The 15165-nt window shown below is 45.3% G+C and overlaps 2 protein-coding genes across 2 annotated transcripts in view; both read right to left on the bottom strand.

Moving 5' to 3' along the window:
* Positions 1 to 7232, bottom strand: part of inppl1a (inositol polyphosphate phosphatase-like 1a) — a 65644-nt gene extending 58412 nt beyond the window's left edge. Inside the window, exon 1 of the mRNA XM_045724799.2 lies at positions 6667 to 7232. Within this exon, the coding sequence (XP_045580755.1) occupies positions 6667 to 6836 (170 nt within the window). The 5' untranslated portion in view covers positions 6837 to 7232. The remainder of the gene's footprint in view (positions 1 to 6666) is intronic.
* Positions 7233 to 8231: 999 nt separating this feature from the next.
* Positions 8232 to 14390, bottom strand: folr (folate receptor). Its single transcript, NM_001141865.2, is given in 5 exon segments — positions 8232 to 8526; positions 11614 to 11749; positions 12755 to 12943; positions 13785 to 13923; positions 14273 to 14390. Coding segments are annotated over 4 exon segments (726 nt in total). The 5' UTR covers positions 13914 to 13923; positions 14273 to 14390; the 3' UTR covers positions 8232 to 8254.
* Between the last annotated feature and the right edge of the window lie 775 nt (positions 14391 to 15165).

Below are 15165 nucleotides of genomic sequence, written 5' to 3'. Positions count from 1 at the left end.
ACAGAAAGAAAGACAGACCAGACAGGACAGACAGACCAGACAGGACAGACAGAAAGAAAGACAGACCAGACAGGACAGACAGACCAGACAGGACAGACAGAAAGAAAGACCAGACAGGACAGAAAGACAGAAAGACAGACCAGACAGACCAGACAGGACAGACAGACCAGACAGGACAGACAGAAAGAAAGACAGACCAGACAGGACAGAAAGACAGGACAGAAAGACAGACCAGACAGACCAGACAGGACAGACAGACAGACCAGACAGGACAGACAGACCAGACAGGACAGACAGACAGACCAGACAGGAAAGACAGACCAGACAGGACAGACAGACCAGACAGGACAGACAGACAGACACCTCTGCCCACGTCAGTTCCCTCTTCTCTCCCCGAGCATAAAGCAGTAGACTATCAATAGCTAGATGTCTACAGGAAACGTTGGCTGCTACCACCCATCAGTAGTTTCACATCAGAACACATCTGGTGACCATGTTACTAAAACACTCAGAGGGGAAACGCATATACTTCCATCTGATTCAGACTATTCCACCCACCTACCTACCAGCACACACAGTAAGGCTGGGTCTACTGTTCTATTTTTAACGTTGTCATGAAGATTCCTTTTCCAGGCTACGTCTGGCGATCACAAGGGTATGAGGAAGAGGAAATCACACTCCAAAACAAGCTGAGATGTTTGAAACACACACAGTTCTCCGTGGTGTGTGTGAGTGGTGGAGAGGAGTGAGACATCTCTTCCTGTCTGATCTCACAGGTAGTTGGCTACTGTAGAACGCTGCTATTGTTCCTGTAGCAACACTCAACTATACCAGGAATACAACTTGTGACTCTGCATGCAGAATTCTGATAAAACATCCTCTGTTTACAACGTAAAACACCAAATAATGCATGCAGAGCAGAATTAGGCCGATACCCACTAATTATCAAAATCCAGAAAAGAGCTGTTAAATTCTACATCCACCTAAAAGGAAGCGATTCCCAAACCTTCCATAACAAAGCTCAACTACAGAGAGATGAACCTGGAGAAGAGTCCCCTAAGCAAGCTGGTTCTGGGGCTCTGTTCACAAACACAAACAGACCCCACAGAGCCCCAGGACAGCAACACAATTAGACCCAACCAAATCATGAGAAAACAAAAAGATAATTATTTCCAATATGTCAAGTAATTAACTAGAATTAACTAGAATGCTATTTGGCCCTAAACAGAGAGTACACAGTGGCAGAATACCTGACCACTGTGACTGACTCCAAAAAAATGAAGGAAAGCTTTGACTATGTACAGTGAGCATAGCCTTGCTATTGAGAGAGGCTGTCATAGCCGGTCTTCTCCTGAGTGCCAGGTCTGCCTATGTGCACACTGCACACACAATGAGGTGGAAACTGAGCTGCACTTCCTAAACTCCTGCCAAATGTATGACCATATTAGACACATATTTCCCTCAGATTACACAGATCCAAAAAAAGAATTTGAAAACAAATCCAATTTTGATAAACTCTCATATATACTGGGTGAAATACCACAGTGTGCCATCACAGCAGCAAGATGTGTGACCTGTTGCCACAAGAAAAGGTCAACCAGTGAAGAACAAACAGTAAAAATAAACTACTTCAACTATTTGCACCTTCCCCTTACATAGCCAATAATAGAACATTTGAAATGTCTATAATATTTAAAAACATTTGTGAGTGCAATGTTCACTTAATTTATCATTGTTTACTGAACTTTTGTTCATGGCCAATTTCACTTGCTTTGGCAATGTAAACATATGTTTCCCATGCCAATAAAGACCTTTGAATTGAATTGAGAGAGAGAGAGAGAGAGAGAGGAGAAATGGAGAGAAACAGAGAGATAACGACAACGACGAGACAGCCTATACGGAGGAGGTCAGAGACCTGGCCGGGTGGTGGCAGAATAACAACCTCTCCCTCAACGTAACCAAGACTAAGGAGATGATTGTGGACTACAGGAAAAATTAGGACTGAGCACGCCCCCATTCTCATCGACGGGGGTGTCCACATCACTAACAAGTTATCATGACCCAAACACACCAAGACAGTCGTGAAGAGGGCATGACAAAGCTTATTCCCCCTCAGGAAACTAAAAAGATTTGGCATGGGTCCTCAGATCCTCAAAAGGTTCTACAGCTGCAACATCGAGAGCATCCTGACTGGTTGCATCACTGCCTGGTAGGGCAATTGCTCGGCCTCCGACCGCAAGGCACTACAGGGGGTAGTGCGTATGGCCCAGTACATCACTGGGGTTAAGCTGCCTGCCATCCAGGACCAGGCGGTGTCAGAGGAAGGTCCTAAAAATTGTCAAAGATCCCAGCCACCCCAGTCATAGACTGTTCTCCCTACTACCGCATGGCAAGCGGTACCGGAGTGCCAAGTCTAGGACAAAAAGGCTTCTCAACAGTTTTTACCCCCAAGCCATAAGACTCCTGAACAGGTAATCAAATGGCTACCCGGACTATTTGCATTGTGTGCCCCCCCCCCCCCCACCCCTCTTTTATGCTGCTGCTACTCTCTGTTTATCATATATGCATAGTCACTTTAACTATACATTCATGTACATACTACCTCAATTGGGCCGACCAACCAGTGCTCCCGCACATTAGCTAACCAGGCTATCTGCATTGTGTCCCACCACCCGCCAACCCCTATTTTACACTACTCCTACTCTCTGTTCATCATATATGCATAGTCACTTTAACCATATCTACATGTACATACTACCTCAATCAGTCTGACTAACCGGTGTCTGTATGTAGCCTCGCTACTTTTATAGCCTCGCTACTTTTATAGCCTCGCTACTTTTATAGCCTCGCTACTTTTATAGCCTGTCTTTTTACTGTTGTTTTATTTCTTTACTTACCTATTGTTCACCTAACACCTTTTTTTGCACTATTGGTTAGAGCCTGTAAGTAAGCATTTCACTGTAAGGTCTACACCTGTTGTATTCAGCACTTCACAGTAAGGTCTACACCTGTTGTATTCAGCACTTCACTGTAAGGTCTACACCTGTTGTATTCAGCACTTCACTGTAAGGTCTACACCTGTTGTATTCAGCACTTCACTGTAAGGTCTACACCTGTTGTATTCAGCATTTCACTGTAAGGTCTACACCTGTTGTATTCAGCATTTCACGGTAAGGTCTACACCTGCTGTATTCAGCACTTCACTGTAAGGTCTACACCTGTTGTATTCAGCACTTCACTGTAAGGTCTACACCTGCTGTATTCAGCACTTCACTGTGAGGTCTACACCTGTTGTATTCAGCATTTCACTGTAAGGTCTACACCTGTTGTATTCGGCGCACATGAGAAATAAACGTTGATTTGATTTGGTAAAGGAGTGGGAGTTAGTGGGCTGAGAGCTAAGAGGTCAACAGTAAGCTTCACCCCCATATGTGAGTTTATGATAAACCCAGTGCTGTGTTTAGTGCACTCTGCCTCCAGTCCTCTCACGGTTTCCCCTCCAGTCCTCCCACGGTTTCCCCTCCAGTCCTCCCACGGTCTCCCCTCCAGTCCTCCCACGGTCTCCCCTCCAGTCCTCTCACGGTTTCCCCTCCAGTCCTCTCACGGTTTCCCCTCCAGTCCTCCCACGGTTTCCCCTCCAGTCCTCCCACGGTCTCCCCTCCAGTCCTCCCACGGTTTCCCCTCCAGTCCTCCCACGGTTCTCCCCTCCAGTCCTCCCACGGTCTCCCCTCCAGTCCTCCCACGGTCTCCCCTCCAGTCCTCCCACGGTCTCCCCTCCAGTCCTCCCACGGTCTCCCCTCCAGTCCTCTCACGGTTTCCCCTCCAGTCCTCTCACGGTTTCCCCTCCAGTCCTCTCACGGTTTCCCCTCCAGTCCTCTCACGGTCTCCCTCCAGTCCTCTCTTGCACCAACATCGATTATTTTTCCCAAAAGTACCCCCCCCCCCCCCCCAGTCCTCTCACGGTCTCCCCTCCAGTCCTCTCACGGTTTCCCCTCCAGTCCTCTCACGGTCTCCCTCCAGTCCTCTCTTGCACCAACATCGATTATTTTTCCCAAAAGTACCCCCCCCCCCCGATCTTCATTTAAGTCACAACAATAGACAAACAGCGTGCTTAAACTAATAACACACAAATGATTGTATTTTTCTTGTCTATATAGAATACATCATTTAAACATTCACAGTGTAGGTTGGAAAAAGTATGTGAACCCCTAGTCTAATGACTTCTCCAAAAGCTAGTTGGAGTCAGGAGTCCGCTAACTTGGAGTCCAATCAATGAGATGAGATTGGAGATGTTGGTTAGCGCTGCCTTGCCCTATAAAAAACACTCACAGAATTGGAGTTTGCTATTCACAAGAAGCATTGTCTGATGTGAACCATGCCTCAAACAAAAGAGATCTCAGAAGACCTAAGATTAAGAATTGTTGACTTGCATAAAGCTGGAAAGTGTTACAAAAATATTTCTAAAAGCCTTGATGTTCATCAGTCCACGGTAAGACAAATTGTCTATAAATGGAGAAATTTCAGCACTGTTGCTACTCTCCCTTGGACTGGCCGTCCTGCAAAGATGACTGCAAGAGCACAGCGCAGAATGCTCAATGAGGTTAAGAAGAATCCTAGAGTGTCAGCTAAAGACTTACAGAAATCTCTGGAATATGCTAACATCTCTGTTCACGAGTCTTCGATACGCAAAACACTAAACATGAATGGTGTTCATGGGAGGACACCACGGAAGAAACCACTGCTGTCCAAAAAAAACATTGCTGCACGTCTGAAGTTCGCAAAAGAGCACCTGGATGTTCCTCAGCACTACTGGCAAAATATTCTGTGGACAGATTAAACTACAGTTGAGTTGTTTGGAACGAGCACACAACACTATGTGTGGAGAAAAAATGCACAGCACACCAACATCAAAACCTCATCCCAACTGTAAAGTATGGTGGAGGGGGCATCATGGTTTGGGGCTGCTTTGCTGCGCAACAGAAGTTGGGTGATGCAACAGGACAACGACCCAAAACACAGAAGTAAATCAACAACAGAATGGCTTCAACAGAAGAAAATATGCCTTCTGGAGTGGCCCAGTCAGAGTCCTGACCTCAACCCGATTGAGATGCTGTGGCATGACCTCAAGAGAGAAGTTCACACCAGACATCCCAAGAATATTGTGGAACTGAAACAGTTTTGTAAAGAGGAATGGTCCAAAATTCCTCCTGACCGTTGTGCAGGTCTGATCCGCAACTACAGAAAACATTTGGTCGAAGTTATTTCTGCCAAAGGAGGGTCAACCAGTTATTAAATCCAAGGGTTCACATCCTTTTCCCACCCTGCACTCAGTGTTTACACGGTGTGTTCAATAAAGACATGAACAATTATAATTGTTAGTGTGTTATTAGTTTAAGCAGAAAGTCTATTGTTGTGACAGATGAAGATCAGATTACATTTTATGACCAATTTATGCAGAAATTCAGGTAATTCTAAAGGGTTCACATACTTTTTCGTCACACTGTATCTGTAAACCAGCACTTTGTTTCTGCACTCTCATCCATTTACCACAGCCATTCCCACTTTAACACGTACACAGTTCCCCATCTCTATCTGTGACAGTAGGTTCCACAGACAGATGACACGACTGTTCTTCTCTCTGTAATATCTGTCAACCACCACTATTTATCTGTGCTCTGAATATCAGCAAGCCCTATTTTCAGAAAATGCTCCTGAAACATACTGATGTCTGTCTGATAGGAAAGGGAAGTGTGTGTGTGTGTGTGTGTGTGTGTGTGTGGCACGCTAGGGAGAGGCCTGGGAGAGCTGTAAATCTGTGTGAGGTGATGCCATGACAGCCACCAGGGAGAAGTCCTGTCTCCTGTGTGTGTGTGTGTGTGACATGACATGTGATTAAAGCCTGTACGGTCTGGACCAGAAGAACTGTGTGTGTGTGTGTGTGTGTGTGTGTGTGTGTGTGTGTGTGTGACTAGTTGTTTTACATGACCTGAGCAGGTAAAACGTCTCTAAGTACCACGGAGTAGATTGGAAATACTATTTTTATTACACAGAGGTAGCGACAATGGCTGCCCATGCAACCCACTCGCACAGCGGACAGGACAAAGGCCCTGGTTCACTGATATGCAGTGAAGCCTTGTCCTCCCTTCCCTGACCACCATTCCCAATATATTACCTCCACAGTGACTGGATTTAGACTACACGGTAGTGGATTTAGACTACACGGTAGTGGATTTAGACTACACGGTAGTGGATTTAGACTACACGGTAGTGATTGCGGTTGAAATAGGGCTACTGTTGGCTGTAGAAAAACAAGACTAAAAACCTACATTGAGTTGTTGTGATGAGTTGACAGGCGCCGTTTTAAGAAACTCACTTTCCCAGATATTCCTAGTTAGTGAAATAACTAGTTAGTAGTCACAGCGGGATATCATTTTTGCTGTAGCTGACTGACTGGGACTAGTAAATTGATTCGTTGCCACGGTGTCCCTCCCAACCATGGGCCAAATGAAAGAGGGGCCCCAGAGGTTTGGAGCCCAGCTAGTCTCTCTATCCGGGGTAAAGCCACACTTTCCCAATGAGAACAGTAACCCCGGTTACTCACAGCACACACAGGGCGTACGCCCCGTTAACACTTTCCCAATGAGAACAGTAACCCCGGTTACTCACAGCACACACAGGGCGTACGCCCCGTTAACACTTTCGCTGTCCCGAACCAGGAAACTCCCGTCGCGTCCCGCGCGGGCCAGCAGCTCCTCGGCAGCAGCTCGACTCAGGTCCCGGTGATACCACAACGGAGGCGCTAGCCCCAGGGGCGACACGCCGCCGCCACCGGCCATCGCAACAGCCACAGAAAACACACGGTTTCCTGACTTAAACAATCTGAACGAGGCGATAAATCGATCAAATTCGAGTGCGAGTAGTGTGAATCAGAGTTGGGAAACGCGAGAAAGGTGAGAAGTTAATACTTCTCGGTGGGTCGTTTCTGACGCTTCCGCAATTCCTGAAAGTCTGCCATAGAGGCTCCGCTGCTCTTCCCACGGAAATCATGGAGATGGAGCGAACCGGAGAGTGGGAGGAATTGCAGCTACCGCGAGCTAAACTCGGTCCCTTTCGCGGTTACTTTCAACCAAGACACAAGACTAGGTCTCACAAAAAATAAACGTCATTTTGTGTTGTGCATGTTTATGCAGCTGAATGTTTATTAATATAGTACTAATTAATAGTAATTCACTTCATGTTTTTAGTGTTGCATTTTCTATGCGAAGTGTGAGTCCACCTAGTGGTCATAAAACAGCAGCTCCAACAGGACTGTTACTTAACACTTTGTTTTGTTGTAAACCAAGTCTGATCCTTCAACCTACTCCTAAAGCTCAATTTAAATATGAATATGGGTATGCTGTTTTACACCATTCCACTCTCTACTTACACACACACACACACACACACACACACACACACGAGAGTGAGTGAGGTGAGTGTGTGTGTGTGTGTGACCTCAGAGAGAGGCTGTGTATTAATAGCCATATTGACCATGTCCATCTTTCTGCTATTTCTGGCTATGTCATCAGACAGAGTGTGGTGTGTATGTGTGTGTTCTGTAAGTGTGTGTGGAGGCTACATGAGTGTAAGTGTGTTTATGTGTGCATGTGAGAGAGTGTGTGCTGCATCCTAGGCAGCAGGGGCTATGGCCTGGTAACCACAGGTAACGGGAGGCTAGCCACACCCTTTAGACATTCTGTGACAAACAGAAAAATAAAAGACGAGAACAGACTGTACGCACACACACACACACACACACACACACCACACACACGCACACACACACCACACACACGCACGCACGCACGCACACACACACACACAGGAGAATGGAACCCCTTAATTACTGAGAACTGAAGCCGATTGGCCTCCCTCTCAGACTGGTCATGTGATTTTGGTTCCCTGAAATATCCTAACGTCCTCGACAGAGAGTAAGGTTCTGTTGGCAGCCTCAGTGCCAAGGAGGGACTCAGGCTAAACGCTGAACCCTTCTACAGTAGAGGAAAGAGAGGAGTGAAGGGAGAAGAGGACAGAATGAAGAGGGAGTGACAGTGAGGACTGAAGTACTTATTTCCGTGTCTCTGGTCAGAAGTAGTGAACATGTGGAATAGGATATCATTTGATTTGAGACATATAGTCACAGAGAGACAGTTAATGTGTGTAGGGAGACAAGGACACATAAAGCCATCCATGACATGAACATCTGTGGTTTTATTCAGAGCAGGACAACGCTTAATGACATTGTTGCCAGGAGGAGGAGTGTTGTGGGGGTAACACGTTGCCAGGGGGCGTGGTTCAGGTAGTATTCCGCCACCTTCTCGTTGGGGTTCTTCCCGGTGAACCACAGCTGCATGCAGCGGCCAGAAGACTTGGGCAGGTTGGTGTAGCTGTAGGAGTCAGACCAGATCTTCTCACACATTATCTGGGCTGTAGGGAAGATATCTGTCCACTTACGACAACTAGCCTCAGCAGGACAACGGTTACGGCCTGAGAGAGAGGGAGGAGAGAATGGAAGAGGGGTAGAGTGGAGAGAAGAGAGGAGAAAGGGAGGAGAGACAGGTGGAAAAAAAACATCACAATGTTTTATTTTGCATTTAAAGAAAACAATGTATGTTAGTGTGTGTGTGTGTGTGTGTGTGTGTGAGAGAGAGCGTATACCTGTGTGTGTGTGTGTGTGTGTGTGTGTGTGTGTGTGTGTGTGTGTGTGTGTGTGTGTGTGTGTGTGTGTGTGTGTGTGTGTGTGTGTGTGTGTGTGTGTGTGTGTGTGTGTGGAGAGAGAGAGAGAGCGTATACCTGTGTGTGTGTGTGTGTGTGTGTGTGTGTGTGTGTGTGTGTGTGTGTGTGTGTGTGTGTGTGTGTGTGTCAAATCAAATGTTATTTGTCACATGCTTCTTAAACAACAGGTGTAGACTAACAGTGAAATGCTTACTTATGAAATACTTACTTCCCAACAATGCAGAGAGAAATAAACTAGAGAAATAATAAAAAAGTAATAACCTGTAATAATAAATGTAATAATAAATACACAATGAGTAACGATAACTTGGTTATATACACAGAGTACCAGTACCGAGTCGGTGTGCAGGGTTACGAGGTAATTGTGCATTCGGTAACAGTGCATTCAGAAAGTATTCAGACCCCTTGACTTTTTCTGCATTTTGTTCCATTACGGCCTTACTCTAAAATGTATTAAATTGTTTTTCCTTCTCATCAATCTACACACAATATCCCATAATGATTTTTAGAAATTTTAGCAAATAATATAAAATAAAATTAACTGAAATAACACATTTACAAAAGTATTCAGACCCTTTACTCAGTACTTTGTTGAAGCACCTTTGGCAGTGATTACAGCCTCGACTCTTCTTAGGTATGACGCTGCAGGCTTGGCACACCTGTATTTGGGGAGTTTCTCCCATTCTTCTCTGCAGATCCTCTCAAGCTCTGTCAGGTTGGATGGGGAGCGTTGCTGCACAGCTATTTTCAGGTCTCTACAGAGATGTTAGATCAGGTTCAAGTCCAGGCTCTGACTGGGCCACTCAAGGACATTCAGAGACTTGTCCCGAAGCCACTCCTGCGTTGTCTTGGCTGTGTGCTTAGGGTCGTTGTCCTGTTGGAAGGTGAATCTTCGCCCCAGTCTGAGGTCCTGAGCGCTCTGGAGCAGGTTTTCATCAAGAATTTCTCTGTACTTTGCTCCGTTAATCTTTCCCTCGATCCTGACTAGTCTCCCAGTCCCACTGCTGAAAAACATCCCCACAGCATGATGCTGCCACTACCATGCTTCACCATAGGGATGGTGCCAGGTTTCCTCCAGATGTGACGCTTGGAATTCAGGTCAAAGAGTTCAATCTTCTTTACATCAGACCAGAGAATCTTGTTTCTCATGGTCTGAGTCCTTTAGGTGCCTTTTAGCAAACTGCATGCGGGCTGTGATGTGCCTTTTACTGAGGAGTGGATTCTGTCTGGCCACTCTACTGTAAAGGCCTGACTGGTGGAGTGCTGCAGAGATGGTTGTCCTTCTAGAAGGTTCTCCCATCTCCACACAGTTACTCTGGAACTCTCTCAGTGACCATTGGGTTCTTGGTCACCTCCCTGACCAAGGCCCTTCTCCCCCGATTGCTCAGTTTGGCCGGGCGGCCAGCTCTAGGACAATTCTTGGTGGTTCCAAACTTCTTCCATTTAAGAATGATGGAGGCCACTGTGTTTTTGGGGACCTTCAATACTGCAGAAATGTTTTGGTACTCTTCCCCAGATCGGTGCCTCGAAACAATCCTCTCGGAGCTCTACGGACAATTCCTTCGATCTCATGGCTTGGTTTTTGCTCTGACATGCACTGTCAACTGTGGGACCTTATATAGACAGGTGTGTGCCTTTCCAAATCATGTCCAATCAATTGAATTTACCACAAGTGGACTCCAATCAAGTTGTAGAAACATCTCAAGGATGATCAATGGAAACAGGATGCACCTGAGCTCAATTTACCGTCTCATAGCAAAGGGTCTGAATACTTATGTAAATAAGGTACTTCTGTTTTTTATTTTTAATACATTTGCAAAAAATTCTAAAAACATGTTTTCACTTTGTCATTATGGGGTATTGTGTGTAGATTGATGAGTTTTTTATTTATTTATTTATTCAATTTTAGAGTAAAGCTGTAATGTAACAAAATGTGGAAAAAGTCAAGGGGTCTGAATACTTTCCGAATGCTCTGTATGTACATTTTAACTAGGAATAAAGTGACTAGGCTACAGGATAGATAATAAACAGTAGCAGCAGTGTATGTGATGAGTCAAAAAGAGGTAGTGCAAAAAGGGTCAATGCAGAGAGTTCGGGTAGCCATTTGGTTAACTATTTAACTAACTATTTATCAGTCTAATGGCTTGGGGGTAGAAGCTGTTCAGGGTCCTGTTGGAGAAATGACTTGGTGCATCGGTATCGCTTTCCGAGCGAACAGTCTATGACTTAGGTGACTGGAGTCTTTGACAATTTTTAGGGCCTCCCTCTGAACCCGCCTGATTCAGAAGCATTGATACAGCCAGTCATGATGCTCTCAGTGGTGCAGCTGTAGGACTTTTTGAGGATCTGAGGGCCCATGCTTTTCAGCCTCCTGAGGGGGATGATGCGTTGTCGTGCTCTCTTCACGACTGTGTTGGCGTGTGTGGACCATGTTAATTCCTCAGTGATGTGGACACAGAGGAACTTAAAGTTCTTGACCCGCTCTACAACAGCCCCGTCGATGTGAATGGGGGCGTGCTCGGCCCTCCGTTTCCTGTAGTCTATGATCAGCTCCTTTGTCTTGCTGACGTTGAGGAAGAGGTTGTTGTCCTGGCAGTCATCGTCGTCGTGGATGAACAAGGAGTACAGGAAGAGACTATGCACGCACCCCTGAGGGGCCCCCGTGTTGAGGGTCAGCATGGCGGATGTGTTGCTGCCTGGTTGTGTATGTGTGTGTATGTATGTATGTATGTATGTATGTATGTATGTGTGTATGTGTGTGTGTGTGTGTGTGTGTGTGTGTGTGTGTGTGTGTGTGTGTGTGTGTGTGTGTGTGTGTGTGTGTGTGTGTGTGTGTACCTGTGGTCCAGTCCCAGCCGTAGTGCCAGTCCTGTTTGCAGGTGAAGTCATCTTTGCAGTCGTCCCACCAGCTGTGGCAGTCCTCCTGACACAGAGGCACGTATAGGATCCGCTCCTTACGCCAAGACTGGTCCACCTACACAATATAAGTCATAGAATGTTGATTCCTTTGACATTGTAAAGCATAAAATACATATAGAAACTAGCTATGGAGAAACTCCTTGATTACCCTCATACTTTCTTTTAGTGGTTGTGCCAAGGCTGAGACACCGAGGGGATTCAATTAAGCTGGCCGGGGTTGTACCGGCCAACGGCCCGTCACGTGGCTGGGCGAAGCCGATGCACCTCGCTCAAATCAAACAGTAATCTGCGCCGTTTGGTCTTGTTGTCGAGAAGGCAGCTTGATGCATCGATCAGAAACATACAATCCCCTTGAATTTCCACACTACTTTTCATTTTTTATCAAAAGCAATCACTTTTGCATGTGAAAACACAGAATGCTGCTTATTAATCCTACCGAATCCTATTTATGAATCCTACTGAATCCTATTTATGAATCCTACTGAAACCTATTTATGAATCCTACTGAATCCTATTTATGAATCCTACTGAATCCTATTTATGAATCCAACTGAATCCTATTTATGAATCCTACTGAATCCTATTTATGAATCCTACTGAATCCTATTTATGAATCCTATTTATGAAACCTATTTATGAATCCTACCGAATCCTATTTATGAATCCTACTGAATCCTATTTATGAATCCTACTGAATCCTATTTATGAATCCTACTGAATCCTATTTATGAATCCTACTGAATCCTATTTATGAATCCTACTGAATCCTATTTATGAATCCTACTGAATCCTATTTATGAATCCTATTTATGAATCCTACTGAATCCTACTCACGTGCTTAACCTAGGCCTACATGACTTTTGTTTTGAGCCGACTTTGTCGTCAGCCAGAATGAGGTACCCGCATCACACCCGGGAGGTAGCCCGGTTTCAAAACTTTTCACCTGACGGAAACCACACCTGCCTGGGCCAGTTTATTCAAATTCCCTCAATGCTGGGGGCCTTTGTCTAGTCTGGCCAATTACTAGATTATCTGCCTAGGAAACGATCTATGCCTTTACCTGCTGTATCCAGGGCCCCAGGTGAGGTGAACACTCGTAGAAGCAGGTGTCCTGGATGAAGTGTTTCTTGCATTTGGGGGTCATGACACCACAGTGGTTCCAGTTAAAGTTGTACAGATAGGAGTTATCATCATGGGCCTCCGTACTGGTGTTAGCTGTACAACAGGCATTATCTTTCCATGGAGCACACTACAGGAGGAAAATAACATTATGCCTCTATAGAGCACACTACAGGAGGAAAATAACATTATCCCTCCATAGAGCACACTACAGGAGGAAAATAACATTATCCCTACATAGAGCACACTACAGGAGGAAAATATAATTATGCCTCCATGGAGCACACTACAGGAGGAAAATATAATTATGCCTCCATGGAGCACACTACAGGAGGATATTATAATTATCCCTCCATGGAGCACACTACAGGAGGAAAATATAATTATCCCTCCATGGAGCACACTACAGGAGGAAAATATAATTATCCCTCCATGGAGCACACTACAGGAGGAAAATACCATTATCCCTCCATGGAGCACACTACAGGAGGAAAATATAATTTTCCCTCCATGGAGCACACTACAGGAGGATAATATAATTATCCCTCCATTGAGCACACTACAGGAGGAAAATATAATTATCCCTCCATGGAGCACACTACAGGAGGAAAATAACATTATCCCTCCATGGAGCACACTACAGGAGGAAAATATAATTATCCCTCCATGGAGCACACTACAGGAGGAAAATATAATTATCCCTCCATGGAGCACCCTACAGGAGGAAAATATAATTATCCCTCCATAGAGCACACTACAGGAGGAAAATAACGAACATAGATTCATTGTTAATTTAAAGATGAATACATGTATGCTGTTTTCCACCATTCCACTCACTCTACTTCCACACACACACACACACACACACCACACACACACACACACACACACACACACACACACACACACACACACACACACACACACACACACACACACACACACACACACACACACACACACACACACACCTGTTGATAGAGTTGTCCTTCGGCGCCAGGCTCTTTTTTGTGGTGCTTGGCATCCATACACATGTTGAGCTTTTCTAAAGACTGAGCCCGACTGGCCAGGGATAGCAGCAGGACCAATACCCACCACATGTCTCTACAGCTGGGTCGGTGGAGGAGAGAACACACAGATACTAACTACTAGATACTTCTATCAACAACACACTGCATGGTTAAAGCAAACACACACGCACACACACGAACAGATGAACAACCCAGAAATCTCCTAAAAACACATTGAGAAAGATGTGTAACAGTTTCCTGCTGGTCTATTACAGGAGGAACATTTGACTGTTGTATTAAACCTTTCCAGCACACACATTCTTCACAAAGCAGTCATCTTTATAATCTATCAATTTACTGTAAATCTCACACTCTCTCAAATTAACCAACATCTAGAAGTATGATAAGCATGAGCCAATTAGAATAATACAACAATGGATTCACAATACCTTGTAAAATGTATTGGTGCAGAAGTCCTGTTTCAATCACCTAAACGTGATTTTGAGTCCTTTGTAACCTCAGGTGTGTGTATGATCATATGTGTCCGTGGCTTGTGGGAAACTCCCTGACCAAAAACTCCTACAATCACATAAGAATGATCTCAACGGAGCAAAGTCTACCTCTGTGTGTGTGTGTGTGTGTGTGTGTGTGTGTGTGTGTGTGTGTGTGTGTGTGTGTGGGGGGGGGGGGGGGGGGGGGGGGCATTGTGAGGTCTCCATGCGAGGGAGGTTTCGTGTTATCTCAAGCCAAGGTCTCAGCCTCGTCACTGTAAGATTCCATCCACCAGTAGTTTATGCACTGATGGTGTGAAAATGGCAGCATGACCTGATAGATTACTGCAATAAAACTTCTAGAGACTTTAAAAAAATAATTCTTAAAGAGAACATGTCCTGTGACATATCTAACACAGGATGTTGCAGTTATCTGTCATAGTGTAACAGTGTTGCTTCCGTCCCTCTCCTCGCTCGTACCTGGGCTCGAACCAGGGACCCTTCTTCACATATCAGCAACTGCCTCCCCCGAAGCATTGTTACCTATTGCTCCACAAAAGTAGCGGCCCTTGCAGAGCAATGGAGATAACTACTTCAAGGTCTCAGAGCAAGTGAAGTTACCGATTGAAACGCTATTAGCGCGCACCACACTAATAGGCTGACCACACCGCTCGCATCGCGTGTACGAGTGTGTCAAAAATAAATGTAGAAATCTATGTTATTCAATTATTGCACCCACACTGCTCTTGTGCGCCCCAACGAGCATATGCGTTGCCAAGGGCTATAAGTTCTATTTCTGACGCAGATCGCGCTGCAAGTCCTGCCTCTCCCATCTCCTCATTGGTTTATAG

This window comes from Salmo salar, chromosome 09 (assembly GCF_965601325.2).
Source record: "Salmo salar chromosome 09, fSalSal1, whole genome shotgun sequence".
In the NCBI taxonomy this organism is placed as follows: domain Eukaryota; kingdom Metazoa; phylum Chordata; class Actinopteri; order Salmoniformes; family Salmonidae; genus Salmo; species Salmo salar.
Note: the sequence above shows the minus strand (reverse complement) of the source record. Positions and strands in the feature narration are given on the sequence as shown.